Source organism: Apostichopus japonicus, chromosome 9, assembly GCF_037975245.1.
Source record: "Apostichopus japonicus isolate 1M-3 chromosome 9, ASM3797524v1, whole genome shotgun sequence".
Lineage (NCBI taxonomy): Eukaryota > Metazoa > Echinodermata > Holothuroidea > Aspidochirotida > Stichopodidae > Apostichopus > Apostichopus japonicus.
This window is the reverse complement of record NC_092569.1, coordinates 5,032,041-5,055,240: the sequence shown is the minus strand read 5'-3', so window position 1 is coordinate 5,055,240 and position 23,200 is coordinate 5,032,041. Positions and strand designations below refer to the sequence as shown.

Genomic DNA, 23,200 nt, shown 5'->3' with positions numbered 1-23,200 from the left:
GAGATGTTACTGATGAGGCAGATAGCTGGCTAGAAGGAGCAGTAATAAACTGGATAGAGTATAGTAGGGTGTAATAGATGTATTAGATGAACTAGTGACGTCGAGTCCATGAAGCATTGCGGTACAGTCATAGACCAATTCGAGTGCGGCATGAAATAGTTTGAATTTGATTAGTGATGTGTTATGAAGATACGCTGGTCCCTGACAGCAGTGATTATATTGCAGTGTGGTAATTATTGTACAGACGTTGCTATACTGCACTCGTAGTTTAACCATAATCTTTACAACAACACAAAAAAGGCAGGAAAGTTTACTTGGTTTAGTTTTCTTTCAGTTTATTTATTTCTCAATGAGTTGTAAAAATACTTGCTCTTTTTTTTCGTTAAAGATTCTTAAACGCATTCCTTAAAACAAAGTTTCCAACACAATATGTCATCTAGTAACACATCACACTTATTTGAAATTCTGGACAACGATCAGCCTAGACGTGTATGTGAGAATAAAACTACAGCTATATGTACACTACTGATTTAGTCTAGGTATAAAGATTGCAGCCAACATGACTCCAAATGTGAAATTTGGTATCTGAAGTGGGTTTCTTAGTTACAAACCTGTGCTAGAGGAACTTAACACAGTAAAGGTTGTTTCCATTCCACCCAGGATGTGGTCATTAACATGACAATGCAATAACCACTCGCCTGGATTGTCTGGTACCATTCTCAGTGCACTGTAAAGCCCTGTGTAGTAAAGAAATGAACATATATATATCTATATATAGATTTCCAAGAACTTAAAAAACTCAATTATTTACATATTCGCTTACAAATTCGTAGAAAGTATTCTTGTTGCTATATAAGACATCTATGGTAACTCGTGGCATAATATATATTTTCAATTATTACGTCATTACATTTTCAATTTTATATATATATATATATATATATATATATATATATTATATATATATATACTATAATATATATATATATATATATTTATATATATATATATATATATATATATATAAAGATTTCCAAGAAAATACACCAAATTGTTTACATATTTGCTTTACAAATTCGTAGAAAGTATTGCTTGTTGCTATATAAGACATCTATGGTAACTCGTGTAGAGGCTACTATGGCGATGATGCCTCATTGTGATAATGTGGTAGGTTTTTTACATATCAAATCATTTCCATGACTCGAGGCAATGAAACTCCACAAAACGAGAAAAGGAAAGGAAGAAATATCCGTAGCTTATACAAACATTATTATGGCTTGTAAGAACGTTCATGTTGACGAATGCAATGCATACAGAAATAAATATATAAATGTATCATGACTAATATATTCAAAATTACATTCCATTATCGCCGTAAGAAGAAAAATGTGATTTTATATGGTTGCATATGATAAACATTCCCGAGAAGGCAAGAAAGAAAAGAAGAAGGAATCAGAAAGCCAGTGGGCTTATTGTGATTCCTTGCCAATTGAGATTATAAATCCCAAGCTTTTGTCATTGTTGATTAAATTGATCAGCAAGGTTCTTTCACTGACTGTGGACCTACCTACTAAATATGTTAACTTACCATGTTTACAAGCTATTTTTTAGCAAAAATCAACTCAAGCCCTGCCACCTAATAAATGTGCATAATATCACATTGAACATACATTATCATGGACCGGCTATCTACCAACACCTTCACACAAAGTATGATTCAATTCTGAAAATGTTTACATTTGACCCTGTGACCTCATATATAATATTCTCGAGATGAGCAGCAAAACCAATAGGGTTCATCTACTGCACTATAGGCCATATATGTATGTACCTAGTATGACTTCAATCCAACTTGTCGTTGTTCAGTTACTGTGTTTACAAGCTAATTTAGTGAAAATAAACTTAACCCCGCCCCCTAATAAATATGCATAATATCGACTTGAACATATATTACCATGTACCCACTATCTACCAACATATTAATACAAAGTATTAATATATTCAAAAAAGAGGACATTACCATACCTGGAAAGAGTTCAAACACATCTGCTCTGTGTGGTTGTTCTTTTCGGTAGACAATGGTTTGACCGTGAAAATGAACGGAGTGTAAATCCACTTCATTACCCATACCAAGTAGGTACCATTCCACCTTCTCACCTTTCTTCATTGTTAAACCTTTCAGGTTTGAATAGATGTAACCATTAATACCTGGGTGAGAAGTAAACAACATTTGTAAGCCAAAGCCTGAGCGATCTATATTTAAACTTCGACACAGTACAGGTGAAATTGACCATATTCAACGGCCAACGTAATCAGAGTATACCGGTAACACTGTTTCCGTTTCGTTTAGTTGGTCTATCACTTCACCTATAACCACAACAGATTCAACGGATACGTATATTGTAATTACAGAAATTATATATACATGATGTGAAAGGAAGTGCACATGCAGAAACCAGGCAGGGGCTTGAAGATGTGCACTCCCGTATACAATACACAAAAACATGGAAGAAATGAACAACTACGAAGACTACGAAAAATGAAAAACATCCCAACCACCCATTAAACCCCCTCCCATCAGGCGCGTAGCAAGGAATTTGCCAAGGGAGGGGCGAACCTGTAGGCAAATTATCAGAGCCTTAGATTCGCCATTGGAAACTGTCTAAGCGTAGCGCCACTATGAGTTGGCGCGAAGAAAATTTTGGCCGAAAATGCCTCCCAGATTGCTGGATATGGCACTTCCCAGGCATTGCAAGTTGCATCTAAGCATTTTCTATTTGAAATTATTAGCGATATCATAAAAACGTACAAAAAAAATATGCTCAAGGGGGGGGGCGGTCGCCGCCTTCGTACCCCCCCTGGCTACGCGCCTGCCTCCCCTTCTCCACCCATGATACTCAATTGCTACAAACCAACTGTGGACATGACAATGCTTAAACTTAACCTTATCATCGCAGTTCATAATAAATAATAATAATCAATTCCCAAATTGTTTATTTCTTACCATGCATCAGGTTACTCTCTACGAAGTCGCCATCAGTAACATCTACAGACGATGGATCTAAGCAGTAGGTGTCGATGTTCTCCTGAAGATACCAGCTCCTGTTTTCATCTGAAACTATGAAGAAGAGGAACAACTCTCGGTCCACATCGTTCCTCGCACCGTTCCGGAGAGCACCCTTCTTGCAGACTAACAGAGGCCCTACTAATCCCGAATACAAGTCATGTTGATAATCGACTGATGAATGGTAAGTGAAGGGGACGCATCTACTGCCAGTACTCGTTGGCGCTTTAGACCGTGGAACTGTCCATAGGTAGACACCAGTACCCCCTGGACGGACTCCGGCATGAGAACTGTCACCCTTGGTGGGGTTTTCAATGGTCGCAGTGTAGTCGATTCCGTGTGCATGAATCGAGTGTGGCCTGGAACCCATGTTCTTGAAGACGATCTTTATTGTTTCATCTACTTCGATGTAAATAGGAGGTCCTAGGAAACCCCAATCCACGGGCCGATCTTTCTCCTCCTGGAAGGTTTCGTTGGTGAATTCCCGGTACAAGATCTTCTTGTAGCGACTACCAATGAAAGTGTCTCCTCTCGAGACAAACACGTGACCTTCGCTAGAATGCATATGCAAAACAAAGAGAAACAGACGTACAAGTACCTAGGCAGCTCATCAGTTTCCACAACCCAGTTTGCCCATTGAAAGTAACAATTCATAATCCTCCCACAGAGTAATAATGTGTGTAAAAGTAACTTGGTCTGTCGTTATGATCCTAGCAGGATCTTCTTCAGAGGCTGAATGACCAGTAACAGAAAATATAAGGGACGACATACAAGCACATGGAGTACAGAGCAGGGTGTACACAAAAGAGATTGATGTTAGAGGATTACAAAGGGTGCAGAGAGAAGAAAGAAAGAAACCAACCAGGGGAAGAGGAGAGGAAGGAGATGAAACTGAAGAGGGGACAAATAGAAGATTAAGGGAAGAGGGTAGGGAATAAACTGCAGCAGGACAAAGACAGGAAAGTGTGGAGGAAAACAACGGGATGAGTAAATGACAAGAGAAAATGGAGAACTGAAACACAAAAATACAAAGTACAAATTGGATAAGGAGGATCACTCGAAGGGATACAGTAACAGAGAATCAAACTTAAACAAAAACTATTCGCAAACTGCATAAACACTAAAGAGCCTGTGTATAAAGAGAATGTGTAAAAGTAAGTGGGCCTAACTTTTCAGAATGATTCTATAATAGTTTGAGTAATAAAACACAGACGACAAAATCTGGACTTTTGGATTGTCACAACCATATGTGACAAGGAAGATGCTACTAACCTGTCTGGGTCATCTAAGGATTGGTTCCTGACCGGGTCGAAGTGAACAGGCGCATAGTCCCACTCTACTTCCACCGCTGCAATGTAATGAGTTCTGACTGGTTCTCTCTCTGGAACAGGGTCTTGCCTTCCACATTCACTCACATTGTAACATCCTATTAGTCCATTGTCATGGTGATCAACGGTTAAACAGGCAAATGACCACTCACCTGTGAGAGTAAACAGATGTTAACTTAAGAGGAAGGCTCACCGAAATCTGAAGCTTTAAAAAACAACATAATAATAATAACAACAACAACATAAACAACAACAACCATCACCATCATTGACATCGACATCGCCATCGCCATCGCCATCGCCATCGTCATCATCATCATCATCATCATCATCATCATCATCATCATCATCATCATCACCACCACCACCACCACCACCACCACCACCATCACCATCATCATCATCATCATCATCATCATCATCATCATCATCATCATCATCATCATCATCATCATCATCATCATCATCATCATCATCATCATCATCATCATCATCACCATCACCATCACCATCACCATCACCATCACCATCACAATCACCATCACCATCGTCATCATCATAATCATAATCATAATCATAATAATAATAATAAAAATAATGACGATGACGATGATCATGATCACGATCACGATGATGATGATGATACAATGAAAATTTTAAGCAAAATCTCCAACTTCTTATTCTACTGCTTCAGTTGTGAGGAACTGAAGTTTATTAATCTAATATTGATTAAGTTCTATGTACAATTATCTTTATTCCATCCATACACATGCACGTATACACTATCGTAAACAAAAGTAGGTTACTTGATAATGTCACGAAACCGCATTGGCTTATAATATGCTAGAAATTAGGAAAATGCAATGGCCACAAATCTTCATCGTCAGTGAGTATTTTACAACTACCTACGTAACATTCTTCTACGCAGAGAGAATTTGATTGCCAAAGTTTTTTAATTTTTTTTTATATGGCAATAACTTGGAGAGGAAAGTGTTTTGATCAGGTGTGCAACATGATCACATAGAAGTCAACACGTATGATCTTTAAAGAACAGTCAAACGAAAAAGTTAAAATATAACAACTCTAGAAGTTACGTAGGAATTTCGACTCAGAAACGGCTTGAAAAAAGGATCATCAAAGTATTAGGGAAGTTCTAACCTATATTGTCTGCCAGCATATGGACAGTACCGGACATCCCTGGAAGCAAAGATAATTGATCCTGGGTCCTCCCTTCTTCATTGAAACTACCTTTGGTAAAGTAAGCGGAATGATGGTCTGTCGCTTGTCCAAAGCCGGCAAGGTGCCAGCTAATTGTGTCGCCGAGACATGCGTTTATACTCGGAATGTTGGCATAACTCCATCCGTTGATTGCTACAGAGAAAGTAATCTATACATTACAAATATCTATATATATATATATATATATATATATATATATATATATATATATATATATATATATATATATATATATATATATATATATATATATATATATATATAGGCGAAGGGGGAAGGGCACGGGAGTGGGAAGGGGGTGAAGATGAAGGTAGAAAGTGGTTATCTCCCTTCGTGATTTGGAAGTGTGCATATGTGAAAGCACAACTGTCAATGAAACTAACATGACTTTCTCGAAGGAAGCAATAATCTACAGGATGAAAATGTCTATAACTTAGCGTGCTGCGATGCACCCTTGCCCCCCATTAGAATTGATGGATCTTTTCCATTCAATGTAAAACTTAATTCATACATATATATACATATTCAAACATTGAGTCCTATAGACTTTTCGGTGAGCGACTTAAAGTCGATGCATGGATTTTTCTGCTACGTACCGAACATCTGGTTTGATTCTATGAATCCCGCATCTTCAGGGTCAGCTTCTGGAGCAAACATTCGAATGTTGTCATCAGTAAGCCAGCTCTCATTTTCATCGAAATGTGCAAACAGAAGGAAATACTCTCTGTCAACATTCATCTACAAGGGAAAAGATATAAACAAGGGTTAAAACAAATCAAAGAAAGTAAATCAAGAATGACATCATCAACCGACCTACGAATGTTACGTAGATTCTTCATTCCAGCTGTGAATGGAGAAAGAAATGAAATGGCGGTGGGTGGGGTGGGGGTGGGGTGGGGGGGTTGGGATTGTAAAGGTAATCGGAAGGTGGAACTTGCTTCCATGTTCCATTTCTAGTACTGAGGAAAAGTATCCCTATACATGTTTTTCTTTTGCATTTTATTTCAATTAAAATTTAATTAATTAAATTATATGTTTGAAGAGGGGGAGGGGGAGGAACTGTCTGTGAACCCAAATCCAAAAAAGTCCGAAAACAAGATAGAACCGTGAATATGTCGTGTTTGGAATCTACTTGTAATCTCAAAGGTTTAAAGTACTACCTTGTGCATTGCTAGCCGTGCATGCTGGAAATGGACTCCGAGACACACATAGCTGACATATACCCGACTTTTTACAAACTGACATTACAAGGTGTCATCCATGAAAGTTAGACATCGGACCTGCTCCTGCTTAGAGCAGAGCCTCAAAATAACAAGTTCTACTTTATCAAATTCAGTGCAAACATCCTCCGTCCTAAGAAAATGTTACAACTTATTAATTGATAAAGCAATGTGGAACAGATGCAACTGTAACCATATGGGTCTTAAACAATTAAAAAATTAAAATAATTAAATGAAAATTAAAAAATTAAAAAAACAAAAAATTGTCTTATTATATAATTTGTCGGGAAAAAAATCTGATCGTGAGCTTCGAATAAGATATCCATTTTACCTGTTTGCCATTTTGGTCCAGGGTACCTTGTCTGCATATAACTAGAGGACCAATTAATCCAGAGTTATAGTCCCTGATGGAGTCGACGGTAGATCGGTAGATGCGTGTCAAGCACTGCAGGTCGTCGTCCGTAGGGCCAACGTGTTCGGGAACAGTCCATTCATAGATGTAGGTCCCACCAGGGGCCACCTCATCATCTTCTTTGTCCCTACCTGACAAAGACAAAGTCAACAAGTTTTCATGCATTGCCAGTCAAACATTAAAGGGTGTGAAGACTCGCGCACAAAGAAATGTCTAATGCCGGTAATCTGACCTAGTTTCGAATGAGGTGTAACAGAAGTGTTAGACACCACCATCGATCCCAGAAAATACACACACAGCTTGCTACCGTCGGTAATTAGACACTAGTGTACAGTCAGTACATACAGCTGCAGTCAATACCCACAGCACAGTGTATAAACGATACAGCGATGGACATCTCAGGTCCAGCTAAAGATAACAAGGTATCATGTTTCATTACTGTCTGCACTTTGTAGCGACAAGAACAAAACGTCACTTGCAAGCAACGGAAAGTTAACTTTTTCAGATGGCCGCATGCGGTTTGGGGCGAGTCTTCAATGCCTTTAAACATTAAAACATGTCAAGTTAAACCCCTTTTCAAAACAGAGAAACTGATAAGTGCCGTCGAGAGATTGCACTTCTTGTTACTGTTTGGCTCGGGAGTTTTCAACAATTGTTTTGTCTAGAAAAATTACCAAAATATTGAGCGTTTCTTTAATCGAATGTGCTCCTTATGTGAAAGAAAAGACTGATCACCTATAGCTACACACTAGAATGTATTTTTTAAACTCTCCTGTTATAGTCCTGCCGCACTTTCTACAGTTTTATAACATTTATATTGAAAGACCTATAACAACGAAACATTTGACATTATATTACACTGACGGAGTCCCATGAAGCTTCAAAAAAGTTTCTGATCAGTTTAACGCGTGATACGTACCTGATGTCCCATCATTGTACTTAATCCCTTCGTTACTCTTGTTGTAAGCGACACCACTGGCATGGATATTAAGTGGATGGGAAGCCATATTCTTGAAGTGAACTCTTATCGTATCGCCGACCTCTGCTCTGATGAGGGGACCCAGAATCCCAAGATATATCTCATCAGGCTGTGGCCGCATCCTGCGACTGAATGTGTCATCAGAATAAGCCAGATAGCGGTACTTGAGGTAGGTGCCGCCGATTCTCTCAGGACTACTCTCAAAATACGTATTCTCATGTCTATAGTGAAACAAAGTAATTAATGATTTAAAATTTTCAATTATCAATTAACAAATCGGGACATGTTAGCATTACAATCAAGCACCCCCTAAAATATTACAAAAGGTGCTTTTTTTGCATGTAGTAAAGTATAATAGACCGTTTTCGCAGATGAAATCAGTTCCAACTTGGCACAAGAAATTCCCGCGAAGTCTCAAGTTGGAACTTGTTTTAAATGACTTGCGCAACATACGATATGGTTCAGGCTTATATAAAGCCTCATTTATTTTTTTTCCACTATGAAACACTTTCATCAAAGATATGACTTATCCGGGAACATCGGGTGAAAATATTTTTAAGGACCTTTTTGTTATCTGACTATGTAGTGTCTAAGACTTCTCTCCACTATAATAGTCTAAAATATCAGTAATTATACTTAGATATGACTTATAGGCTGTCGTCTTGTGGACATGGCTTCTGCAATTTATTAAAGGGTGTGAAGACTCGTGCAAAAAAAACGTCTAATGCCGGTGATCTGACCTAGTTTCGAATGAGGTGTAACAGAAGTGTGAGACACCACCATCGACCCCAGAAAATACACACACAGCTTGCTACCGTCGGTAATTAGACACCAGTGTACAGTCAGTACATACAGCTGCGGTCAATACCCACAGCACAGTGTACACACGATACAGCGATGGACATCTCAGGTCCAGCTAAAGATAACAAGGTATCACGTTTCATTGCTGTCTGCATTTGGTAGCAACAAGAGAAAAACTTCACTTGCAAGCAACGGAAAGTTAACTTTTTAAAGATGGCGGCACGCTGTTTGGGGCGAGTCTTCAATGCCTTTAATGGAAAGACAGAACAGGAGTTGTCCAAGAAGGATTATAACTGAAATTCACTTTTGGGCTGCAGTTGGGGAGTCATGACAGAACTCTTAAATTAAGAAAGAATCACTCACTGTGTGGGATCCGTCAGCGAAGTGCGATATATAGTATTCATCCCTGTGGGTGCGTAATTCCAAGAAGTATTTACCGCTCCAATAAAGTACTCTCGTATTTGACCCATTAGAGGGCGCTCTACCGCTTCCCATCCACAATCACTTCTGACAGTGTACAGCGCCTGTAGTCCAGCTAATTGCATCAGTTGGAAAAACAGGACAGAAAACAATGACATTTTAATATGCGTTTTAACTGTTTTAGGAACATTATTCTGCTGCGATTTGAGAAACATAAATAAATTTAAAGGCATTTTCATCTCAGCGATGGAACAAGCTATTTAACACAGGAGTTGGACAAATGTTTTTTTTTACTTACACTTTATATGCTTTTATTTGAATTTTTAGACCTAGTCGCACCTTTGATAAGCATTCACCCAGCCTATCCATGGACAGTGGTATTTTATAAGATATGCAAAGCTAATGGAATTAGGACAATATTGGCCTGCAAATATGAATATCTAAACTTATGTATACAGCTGAAGTTAGGGTAAATGCTCCAGAGGTTATTCTTCCATTTACTACCCATATCTGTGACAAGAGGTTGCTTTTCACCAAGATATTTATTTGCAGTTACCTTCAATGTGATTGATAACATTAGAAGTGATGAGCCAAGTGCCTGTATTCCTTGGTCTCATAATCGTGTTGAAGATAGCTGCCGGGGATATGCCAAAGACATCTCTCCTGTGATTATTTTGAACCTAGTAAAGATTGAAGGTTATAATAATAATAATAATAATCATAATAAAAATCAATATAGTAATAATCAGTAGTTATTTTTACGGCGTTTAAGCGACCAAGAAACTCGCAAGGGCTTATGGATTACCACTTTCATGTCGAGTGGCTTCCAATTCAACATTTTAACTCAACTTTTGAATCTTTTCAATTTAGAAAGTCATTTCAGATGGGAAACCCATAGATTGCTCTTGCATGAAAAAGCCCACCTTACTATGACCCGGTCGGGTATCGAACCCGGAACCTCTCGATTGCTAAATCTCATTGCTTCAAATGCCACCGCTTTGATCCACTCGGCCACAGCACTGGTATAAATATATCAGTGTGATAAATGTGGTATAAGGGATGGTATAAAGTGTGTTGAGACATGGAAACGTTTCGCATGAACGTAACCACAATCGCCCTGTAAATAAACACCACATAATCATGGTATTATCTAAGTTATCTACAAGTGACAATTTTACAGAATAAATTTCTGTATAAATGGCTGTCAGCTGATTTCAATGGTTCATGCACGAGGCAAGGGCATGGTCAACGCCAGACCATATGAGTTTTTGTAATATAGCCGCAAAGATCTTAGGCCATCATTATAGTAATCCTCCGAAATTTAATGTGCAAAAGGTTGATACTTAAATTGCAGTTTGTGGTTCAACATTAAAACAGACTTTGTTAAGTAGAAACCAAAAAATATAAATAAAGCAAGAACAAAACCACAGAGAGGAATCTTAGGTTAAGGTCAAAACACGATAAATTATTGTTGACAATTAGAATTCTAACTGATATCGTGAACAAGACACCATATTGTAGGGTCTCGTATACAAACTTTAGTTGTTACGGTCCTATTTCTCTAGGGTTGAAAAAAAGCCTTAGCTTTCTTCTAGGGGAAACAATACCAAAAAAGGTTCCAGACCCTACCTTTACCAAATTTGTTGGATTTATGCCATTTAGATTTTTCATCGACTATAGTTTGAGTGCAGTGACATGTTTTAACTGAGAGAGATTGCCACTTGGCCATCGTCAGATGATAAACAAATACAATGAAGGAAACTCTATAGTGCCCTACCAATTCGTTCCCTGTGAAGGTAATAGTATGGACGTCTATTTCTGTGCCCATGCCAAAGATATGCCAGACTATCTTTTCCCCGACACAGACCTCGAGTCCTGGCAGATTTCCGTAAACATATCCATTAATGCTCCGCATTTTGTTGCTGTCTAAGAAACCTTCATCCTCTGTGAAATGAGTAAAACCATGAGCGGTTGTTAAAGAAAAGACCAGCTATATAGAGAATCATTATAGTTCAAGTCATTTCCGTTGTCAATAAACTGATATAAATAAGTCAGTGACCACGCCCCTGTCGATACAATGCCGTGACTAAGTTGAGTTCGTTAGTCTCGTATATAGGGAAAATCTCTCTAGAAATGAAATGCCGAAATGTAAAACAGTGTCCGTTCTTTCCATTTTATACTTATATATTTATATGTTTATGTTTATGTATATATAAATATATAAATAATATAAATAATATATATATATATATATATATATATGTATATTTATATATTTGTGTTTATGTTATTATACATTGCAAGAACACATACCTTGATCAACAGAGGAAACATCGCAGTAGGTTTTAATATTGTCTTGGATGTAGTAACTGAGATTCTCATCGAAAGTTGTAACCATTAAGAAGAACTCCTTATCAACATCCACTCTTGAGCCATCTGGTTTCAAAACCGCTGTTAAAATGATAACCATGAACTAATATTAATGTAATTACTACACACGTAGCTCATAGTCCAAACAAACCGGCTCCTGGTGGTTGTTAAGCTGTACTATATATAGTGCCCTCTAGATGATCACCGAAAACTCTGTTCGAAAGTGTGACATATACTCATAGGTGTAGGAGGCAGTGGAGGGTGGGGAGTGGGGGGCTGTAGCCCCCCACAAAATACTTTTGTAAAAATTCCGGCAATGTGCTGAGATTTTTCAAAGGTTTGACTTATATCATTATTATAATTATAATTGTAACGACTTCCCCAATAATTATAACCAATATTGAAGGGTAATAATACGGCAAATGATTGTATATGTTATTGGCATGCGATGTAATAACCGATGCATGCCGATATGCACATTAACATGTTGAACGCGCGCGGAGCGCGAAAAATGTTGGTTATATTTTTCGGGCAATTCGTTACAGCCCCTCTCCCCAATTAAATTGGGCTTCTACGCCTATGCATATACTGATTGACTATATATTGTTCTGGATACCACACTATATATTATCCGTCGGTATAAAGTTCTCGTTTTCTGCATGAAAGTCTAACATAACAAAACAAACTCTGTAAAGGTAAACTTTGGCTATAGGGGCAAAAGCAAAATATCCTGTGAGTGCTTCGCTTATACTGCCCGACTTACTTTAGTTGTAGCTAAGACAGTTGAAATTGTGAATGATTTATCCTTATTTTGCTTTCAAAATAACGCCTGAAATGGCAGAACCGTTTCACCCCTCCACAGCATTATTCACTCAGCATTATATTTATTTACATCAGCACAAGTCTAATACCCACTGATAATTCATTAATAACAGCGATACGAAAATTACAAAAGAATTTCCATCTTGTTTTAAAGTTTGGCACCGTTTTTGACACAGAATTTCCAACTAGATATGTTCTAAATGTTTTGTTAAAATAGTTATGTCGAGCTTCTTCAACAACTGATTATTGTCACCTTGATTGAAAGACAATACTGCTGCATATGGAATGGATCTCTATATATGTATGGGTTCATATTTAATTCGGACATCTGCACCGATGCCAGAACGCAATGTGCATAGAACTTAAGATGATTCACATGAGAGATGTATTTCAACAGTTTTCACCCCAAGCGAATACAGTGGACTTTCAACAAATTGTTTTGAACATTATAAAAATAGGAATATTCTATCGGCGTCCCCGCAACGTCAATACCCATGAGCCTCTGACATGCACTATATACGAAAGGATGTAGGCCTATACCTTGTCTGCAGATAACCATTGGGCCAACCAATCCGGTATTGGTGCCTAATGGACTCTCTATGTGGGAATGGTATTGCCAGGACACACAGCCAGAGTCACCTCGGCTAGGTCCAGCTCTGGTAGGGACCTCCCATAAGTAATTATAGGTGCCTCCTGGTGGAACACCGTCATCGCGTTTGTCATCGCCCGAGGTGCCATCTTGATACAAAGCTCCTGGGATATAGAAATGAAAACGAAAACGGAGTCAAACCTATATACACTTGGCTGTTGTTTGTCCTGCACCATATTGGGATATGTGGGAGGGAATGTCCAATGGTAGGGCGACTTCAAAGAAATTCATTCCATATAAACGTATTTGTATTTGTATCAATAACTGAAAACGTGCATTCAAAGCATGTTTTCTTGAATAATTTATGAATATACATGGCACCAACATGAAGAGACTATATATATCCTCAGGGCAGAAGATATAGTGATTCCATACATACGAAATCCACCTTTGTGACCGCATTGTTCGTACATGACTTTAAACCAACTACTGATTTCGATTCAGTACAGTTCATAAGTTAATATTATGTTAAGAACATTAGGGGAAGGTGGGGCACAGTGGATCAGCAATTTTCATTTTCAATATATCCGCATTTTCCTGGTAGATACATTAACATTCTTTTGTGCATAACAATAGCCATTGTCCAGTACTATAATAAAATCCCCCATGATTGGAGTAACATGTTTCCTTCATTTAATTATTCATTAATTAGTCGTTTCAAAAAAATGATCCACTGTGCCCCACACCCGGGGCAGAGTGAATCATCCCATGGTGCACAGTGAATCATGTATGCAAACTGCAAGATAAAATACAAATAAAATACATCAAGTACTTTCTTTTATTGGGCACAAGCACCTAAAATCAGGGGTGTCAGTCCCTGATATGTCCTCGCATGCAATCGGCATGAAATGAATGCCCTACCACAGGTAATGAAAAGTAAAACATGAATGCTAATGTTGCCAATTTTCCTTTCTTTATTCCGGTGCCTCACCATATTACTGGATATTTGGACCTGTGAATGTGTGAGAAAACATATCCAGTTATGCCTGTAGGTCTAAAGTAGGCTATAAAGGAGCATTAATTGAGCTTAGGCCTATGCATGTGACGTCACAAGTTGACTTGGTGGGCAGCACAATTAAAAATTTTGTGCCACGAAATAATTTGGCCACAGTAGGCCTAGGCTATAGGCATAACACACATGCATGTGTTTCATGTAACCACACGCACGTTTTTTTATTTTTTCATTGTAGCAATAGCCTACAGGTGATGACGCAAATGACATCGTTGCATAGGCCTAGCAAAACTACTAAACCGTCACTATCGATAATTTACCAGTGTTGTTATATAACAACATCATTTAGCACAAATACATTGTCCAAACATTCACATACTATGAGAAACAGATGTGATAAAGTCCCTGGGGCACAGTGGATCACTGACCAATGTGATTCACTGTGCCCCGATCCACTCTGCCCCAATATGGTTTTGCACAATGATTGTTACCTAACTATAACACTAGGCTCAAACATGACTAAACACATAGTCATATATCTGTTGCTAAAATACTTTATTCAATGATGATGAAGTAAACTTCATATGAATTCATCCTATTTTTTAGGAGACTTGGATGATGACATTCAAAATTTGAGATTTGGAGATGAAAATCAAGAAATCCTCACCAACTTCCGAGAAGCTGCTCCTCCCTACTAACGTTTCTGTGACTTGTAGGCTCAAAGGCTTGTTTTGAAATGGTGGCGCTATACATTAATAATTTCTTGATTTTCTAGAGTTATCCAAGGTGATTTACTGTGCCCCGTGATCCACCGTGCCCCACCTTCACCTACCTTTATTACCCTTAAAAAAAGTAAGGCTAATTAAAAACAACAGATAATGATTGTCTTATGTCGTGGTTTAATTTCATAAAGATTCACATGAAAAAAGACATCTTTACCTAAAACTCTTGAAGTGCTATATATAGTACCCATTTCCTATAAGGTCCACCTAAAGGCTATTGGACATGTTGATGTTGTGGGTTTTTAATGTCAGTCAAATTACATAACTTGGTTTAGACAAACCTTCACTATTCTTGTCGTAGAATACTCCATGTGGATGCATGGTGTATGGTCTCGAAGCCAGATTTTTGAAATGAATGTGCAAGATGTCCTTTACTTCAGCTCTCAGAATGGGGCCCAAAGTGCCCAGCCATTCAGGATGTGGCTTCTGTACGGTAAATGTGTCATTGGTAAACTCTCTGTACAAAGCTTTCTTGTAGACTGAGCCGATTCTGTCTGGTCCACCAAGAACGTACTTTGCTGCAGTGCTGTTAATGAAAATTGAGTAGAAATGTGACTATTGTAGGTCATTCACTAGAATCAGGCGCGTAGCCAACGGGGGGGGGGGCGAAGGGGCGACCGCCCCCCCCCCCCTCTTGAGCATATTTTTTTTGTACGTTTTTATGATATCGCTAGTAATTTAAAATAGAAAATGCTTAGATGCAACTTGCAAGGCCTGGGAAGTGCCATTTCCAGCGATCTGGGAGGCATTTTCGACCAAAATGTTCTTGCACGCTTCGCGCCAACTTATGGTGACGCTACGCTTAGATAGTTCCCAATGCCGAATCTACGGCTCTGATAATTTGCCAACAGGTTCGCCCCTCCTTTGGCAAATTCCTCGCTACGAGCATGGCGTGAGGGGTAATTGCCGTGAACGGAAAATAACCATGTTCTTCAAGTGATTTGTATGCGTTTGTGACATAACTACTTGCTAACCTAATTGACAAAAAGTGACAATGATATTTTCACCCAGTTGGGACAAGTTTTTTTCTATACTAGTAGTGTCATGTCCCGCTTTACGAGCACTCGTATTGTCAGTACGTCAGCATGAATGACATGCATGTTTCTATCAGATCGAGGTTAGGAACTGTTTGTATTGTCAGTACGAGTGCTTTGAAGCCTGATATTGGAGTACAGTTTAGAAAGGTATTAGCATTAGGAAGTTGTCCCAACTGGCTGGATATTTTACATGCCTGCCAACTGCAGATTTCTCTTCTTTTTTTTTTCCTTCTTTTTTTGTATAGTGCATAGGAGGATGCGTGGCCATTTTCTGCAGGGGAAGTTTCGGGGCCGGAGAGATGAGGATATATTATGATAGATGTGGGTATAGAGTAAATAACTTCAGCCTAATTCCAAGCTTCCGTATGCCTCTGTGGTGTTTAAGATGTTGTCATAGAAACTAAGCCCCCCAATTTGCGATTAACTTTACTGAACCAGTGAATCACTTTTTCTCCGGATATTAATTTGGTGTGCTCGTCCAATATATACAGGACCAAAGAACACTTTTACTGGTCTTTACTTTGTTGTTAACGTAGCTAACTTCATTTTGCTAAAACACACCTTGATATTTATACAGGCCTATAGTATTACTTTCGGAGTATCAATACACAACAATATGACCCGCCCCCTCCATACCCCCCCTCCTTACCCCCGTTTGATGCGGTGACCCATTCCCTTTATAGGGTTCTGCATGTTATAGCCGACCTTAAGGAAAACTTGTTAAAAGGCACAGCCGACTGTTGAAAAGAGTTCTGGAACGCAAATGTTATATTTCCAAAGAACTATTTGAGAGGCATTGACCGCGGCACCTCGCAATTTATGTCACCATAATGAAAATTTCTCAGGGAACTATATGAACGAGTCAGTCCATTTTGTACACAAATTTCATAGATTTCCTTGGAAACATTCAAGCAAAAGTATTTTAATTTTGTTCGTATTGTTTATTTTTTTTAACTTTGAAATATGAATGGAAACAGCCTTATTCATGCAAAAAAATCACATGTATACACTGTCCAACAACTTTGTAAAGAGAATGGAATGCAATTCAACTATGAACAGGAAAAAAACCCTGGCGCAATATCAATGTTGCCGATGATATACCTCGGGTTGTTAAGAAAACAAACCTTCTAGACATTAATTTTGTTCAAGTGTCAAACATAAGACGAAGCGCACATGTTTACAGGGTTATGCTACTTTAAAAAATAAGTACGGTTACGTGTCCGAAATATATAGGACAGCGTTGGGGAATTCCCAAACGTTTCCCGGGATGAAGTGCGGTCTTTGTGACCTCTGATGGAAACATTTAAGCAAAAGTAATTGAATTTTTCTCGTATTGTTTATTTTGTTAACTTTGAAAAAAATGAATGGAAACGGCCTTATTCATCCCAAAAAAAAATCGCATGTTTACACAACTTTGTAAAGAGGATGGAATGCAATTCAACTATGAACAGGAAAGAAACCCTGGCGTAATATCAATGTTGCCGATGATATACCTCGGGTTGTTAAGAAAAGCAAAAGAAATTTGAATTTTTCTCGTATTGTTTATTTTGTTAACTTTGAAAAATGAATGGAAACAGCCTTATTCATCCAAAAAAAAATCAAACCCTCTTAGACATTTATTTTGTTCATGTGCTTACGTCAAAACACATGAAGCGCACATGTTTACAGGGATGTGCTACTTTAAAAAATAAATAGATTACGTGTCCGAGATATATAGGACAGCGTTGGGGATTTCCCTAACGTTTCAACAAGATGAAGTGACCTCTGAGTGGTAATCATTCAAGGAAAAGCGGAAGTAACTGGAAGTACTTCCTAGATTACTAAACTTTGTTTTAGAACTTGGGAGCACTGCCAGCATTGTGATTGCAAAAAAAAACAACAAACAAAGGTCAATGTTGATTGGCTGTAAGAGCATCGGGGGATTCCCAAACGTTTCACCGCTGGCTAGAAGATGCAATCGTTATGATCCCTAACTGGAAGAAATTGGCAGTAACTTGTAAGTACGTGCAGAAGTGCTTCCGGATGACTAAACCACCTGTTCAGCATTTCAGCAGTTTGATTGGTCAAAATAATTATTGGAGGTTGTTGTGCAGTACCTGGGAAGGTTCTTTTTCATTGCATGATGTTCTGGATATGAAGCCATAAACAATTGACTGTTTGATCCCCACAAATCCCTGGTCTGTAAAAGTAATTTGGGTGTAAGATACCACCCGCACAATTATCATATCACAATGGTATCTAGATTAAAAATGGCAAACCATTTCCTTCCAGGGGAATGTGAGTTGTTTGTTGGATATTTAGTTAAGTAACACGTTATACACTGAACATTTTGTCACTACTTTATTTCAGCTGCACCACGTTTCCTAATGGGTGTGTTAAACATTCATGTAACATGATTGCTACATCTTCTGCGAGATCTATAGACTATTAAACTCATTGCATGGCTTCACTTCCCATGTCAAAGTGATCGAGTGAAATTAAGCAGAAAATATAACGATTTTTTACATCTATTTCTTAATGTTTGGTCTAAAATAGCTTAAATGTTCTTGAGTTTGCAATAGTGGCATCACTGTACTAATAGGGCTCAAGAAGTATCTTTATTTCATAGATTGTGGCGGGAAAAGTTTCCTTCCACTGTGATTCTATTTAGTAATCACAATTTGGTTCGGACACTTCTCTTTAAAAACAAGCTACCATATGAGTGGTGAAAGGGGGGGGGGTTGTGTATGAGATGGGGAGAGCTGAGGCCTGAGGGGTGGGAGAAGGTGGGAAATGTGCTTCCCATGCAAGAAGAGCACTGTTGCATGCCTTTGAGTAGACCGTTCTTTTTCAGTGCCTCGATGTGTGAAGCTAAAATTTATTTATTTCAACGTTAAACTTCATATGTGAATTAAATTTAACATGATAGGAAAAAGAACATACTTGTACTAAAAAGTGTAAGATACAAAGTTCCCGCGTCAAACTTTGACAAAAAGTTTAGGAAACAGTCTTGTTGTTTATTAAATTCGGCAGTAGTGAGATTTCTTCAATTCTGGAAGCTATTGCTCCTTTAAAACAGTCTTAACAAAAGCTATATATATATATATATATATATATATATATATATATATATATATATATATATATATATATATATATATATATATATATATATATATATATATATATATATATATATATATATATATATATATATATATATATATATATATATATATATATATATATATATATATATATATATATATATATATATATATATATATATATATATATATATATATATATATATATATATATATATATATATATATATATATATATATATATATATAATATAACGAAAATCCACGTTTACTCCAAAAGAAAATATTATTAGAGAAAACCAGAGAAATAAGAATGATATGACTCATAATTGACAAATAAGGAGTAAGTTTTAGAAAATATTTTGGAATTTTCGGTCCCCCTGGGACCTTCGTCAGCAATACTTGGCAGTCGAATGAGAAGTACAAAATGTGACACAATGAAAGTATGACGCTAGACAAGTGTAAGTTGCAATGATGGAATTAAAACCAAATTAACCATGACTATACAGGAAACTTACTCCTTACTTGTCAATTATGAGTCATATCTTATTTCTCTGGTTTTCTCTAATAATATATATATATATATATATATATATATATATATATATATATATTATATATATATATATATATATATATAGATCGACACAGGTGACAAGCGCCTACAGTGGAATTACGACCTTCCTTATCGGTTCCGAACCTCTGGACATACAATCAGCGTCCATATCCTAATCGTTAGGGTGTCCGCATATAAAGCGGGAGGCCTGGGTTCGAATCCCGGTGGAGGCTGGAAGTTTTTTCACTGTTCTTGATTTTCCAACTCGTTACGATTTCAATTATATATATATATATATATATATATATATATATATATATATATATATATATATATATATATATGTATATATATATATATAAATATATATATTGGATATCTACCTACATAAAATAATATTATAAATAATAATATATTAATACTGAACTATAGCCATTGGGTTCGGACAAAATGATATCATACTTTGATTAATCTAAAATCATGGACAAACCTGTCTGGGTCAAAGGCGTCCCCGGTGATTCCGTTTATTCCAGAGGGTGCATAGTCCCAGTCTACTTCGACTGCTGCAATGTAGAAGTGTAGATTGGCCTGGTGGCTGAGACCAACACACAGTAATGGCACCAGCAATTGAATTAACATCTTTGACATCCCTGAAGATGATAGAAAACTGAAACTCATTGTTACTCATGCTCGAGACACAAGTTTTATATGGCACCGACACATTCAAAGTATTGTCCCTCAGTTAGACATTTGGTTATCTATTAAGTATTATATCCCAATATCTGGGAATAATTTTGAGTTTCCACATTTTGAATAGAATCTTCAGAAAAATACCGTACTTTTGTAAAACCATATAGCAACCAGTAGAACATGTTGAAAACAGTATCATGGGTACTTAATTTCTCTAATTCCAAATGATCATATAATTAAATCCCAGTGAATAATAAATTAATGATTTAACATATGCTTGTAGTAATTAACATGACGTTAAAAACAATATCATGGGTACTATAAGTTCAAGTCTTAATGTCTCTAATTCCAAATGATCATATCATCAAATCCCAGTGAATAATAAAGTAATGATTTAACATATGCCAGTAATCTTGTAATGCAACTTATTGGAAGATTTCATTACCAACGGACAATTTTGTTCTTACCTGTTACTGAAGAAAACAAGACGTCTGCAAACTGCTTCGATTAGCCGTCACCGTCGCTGTTTCTTCGTCTGTGAAATAACTGCCGAAGGTCTATCGCCCAATGACATGCATCGAGTGAATGTGATGTTATATATCAAGTCAGCATTTATTACAATGTCACCTTTGTCAACTAGCAGACAATGTTAACCTTTTCACATGTGGCCGTATTACTCTGGCATATTCATACGCCGCAATAGGAAACGATCTGGGTTATGCAGGTGGCGGAAAGATAATACACAAGACTGCTTTCCCAAAGTTACAGATATTTTGATAACAAAGAAATAAAACTTACAACCCTTCTACCATCAATGCATTTTAAAGGTAGTCAGTTTAGGCCCCAAATTATAAGACGCTAAAATTGCTAGAAGTTTTAAAAAAAAAGTACTTTCCTGGAGGTCTTTACTCTCCAAATTGTTCTCAGACATTTTTAAAGAACACAACAAAATGACTGAATGTCCCAGTGAGGAAAATGTCCTCGAAGGGTGTAATAAAAACAGTTTAAGAATTTTGACCAAAGGTGACCATATTTTGAAATCTAGCATATTTGGGGCCAGTACAGCATACCTTTAAATGTCATGTTTTTGTGTCCTTGACAGTCCACATGAAGGGGAAAACTTCTCCCCTTCACTAATGGTAAGTTCTCTGGAGCAACCATTTTTATTAATACGACTTTTACGAGTTGTTTTTCATGAGTTTTGTAGCCTACCGGGGAGAAACTATAAAAGTGTTTTGTTTCTCGAATCAGACGGCCACTCAATGATTTGCTGTTCATATTTTGTTTTTTGTTATGTGATTGTTCGTTTTACCGACAATTCTTTACTGAGAGAGAGAAAAAAAAACTAATTGCAAAAAAAAAAAAACAAGTTGACTTATTCATCGTTTGTCTTGGAATGGCTTAGGCTTAAAGCCTGGGCTAGGCTTATTAAAGTAAACATAACCCCCAAACTTTCAGGCGAACCTGCAGGGAGATCTTTTTTATATTCTCTAGTTTCGCACTCTCGCTGATAAAGACAAAGTTATAAAAAAAATATCGTTTCCAGGTATGATGTATATATAACCCTTCTAGATCAAAGGCATTTTAAATGCCCCGTTTTTTTTCTTCTAAACTTTTAATCATCCCCACATCAACATCCTTATTTCTGTGGTACCCTGTGGTGCCGTCCCGTCTATACCATTCCATAATGTAACAGTACAATACAAAAGAGGGGGAAAAAACGGGAAAAGATCAAATTACTTCATAATAACTAAAGGCAGACACACAGTTCAATTGTGATATAGGACTGATTCTTAACAATAACTGCTATTAATGCAAGTTACTATGTTTGGATATTAACCTGCGACTCAATGCACTCGCAGTTTTTAATCACAATATAGTCTGAAACATTGAATAACAGTAGCCAGGAAATGACAAGCTATAAGTAAGCGACCGATACATCTGCTAAAGTATGCTATGCAAAAATTATATATGGGGACACAAACCCTACCCATCATATTAGGCGTACAACTTTAGGCGTACATATCTATGCGTACATCTTTATGCGTTCATATTAGGCATACATAGATCTTTGTGATGAAGAACTCCCCAACCTCCCCCCCCCCACCCTCGCAAAAAAAAAGAAGAACTAAGAAAAACTCATGTTACGTTTGGGAGATATTTTAGTTTAAAAGTTGTGTCTGTGAGCTGTCTGGGAATGCCACGAGGACCTGAACCATATTTTCTTCTCCTTCTTTTGCTTTTTCATATTTTCAAGATAGAATGTTATTAGTGTTGACAATTAAAGGGTGTGAAGACTCACGCAAAAAGAAACGTCTAATGCCGGTAATTTGACCTAGTTTCGAATGAGGTGTAACAGAAGTGTTAAACACCACCATCGATCCCAGAAAATACACACACAGCTTGGCTACCGTCGGTAATTAGACACTAGTGTACAGTCAGTACATACAGCTGCGGTCAATACCCATAGCACAGTATACAAACGATACAGCGATGGACATCTCAGGTCCAGCTAAAGATAACAAGGTATCACGTTTCATTACGGTCTGCATTTTGTAGCGGCAAGAACAAAACGTCACTTGCAAGCAACAGAAAGTTCACTTTTTCAGATGGCCGCACACGCGGTTTGGAGCGAATCTTCAATGCCTTTAAAACTCATGTCATCATTTGGTCAAGTTTCAATATTTTAGATTCAGCATTTTTCAACATTGTATTATAAATGAAATACAAATAAAAGCAGACGTGACGTGACGTGATGACGTCATATTTAAACTTGATCAAGTCTCCAGCCTT

The 23,200-nt window shown here is 37.3% G+C and overlaps 1 protein-coding gene across 2 annotated transcripts; it reads right to left on the bottom strand.

The window, feature by feature from the left end:
* Nucleotides 1-318: 318 nt before the first annotated feature.
* LOC139974573 (hephaestin-like protein) lies at nt 319-21,056 on the bottom strand. Of its 2 annotated transcripts, none has more exons than XM_071981821.1 (16): nt 20,875-21,056; nt 20,208-20,384; nt 15,320-15,564; nt 13,196-13,408; nt 11,777-11,914; nt 11,241-11,407; nt 10,020-10,143; nt 9,407-9,578; nt 8,183-8,463; nt 7,183-7,394; nt 6,228-6,369; nt 5,551-5,763; nt 4,337-4,544; nt 3,005-3,618; nt 2,026-2,208; nt 319-737 (listed from the first exon to the last, which is right to left on the bottom strand). In XM_071981821.1, the coding sequence occupies exons 2-16, from the start codon at nt 20,363-20,365 to the stop codon at nt 604-606; spliced, it is 3,204 nt and encodes a 1,067-aa protein (XP_071837922.1). In that variant the 5' UTR covers nt 20,366-20,384; nt 20,875-21,056; the 3' UTR covers nt 319-603. The 2 variants fall into 2 exon arrangements, with proteins under 2 accessions (XP_071837922.1, XP_071837921.1); XM_071981820.1 differs by having other exon boundaries at nt 20,208-20,367; nt 20,875-21,055.
* Between the last annotated feature and the right edge of the window lie 2,144 nt (nt 21,057-23,200).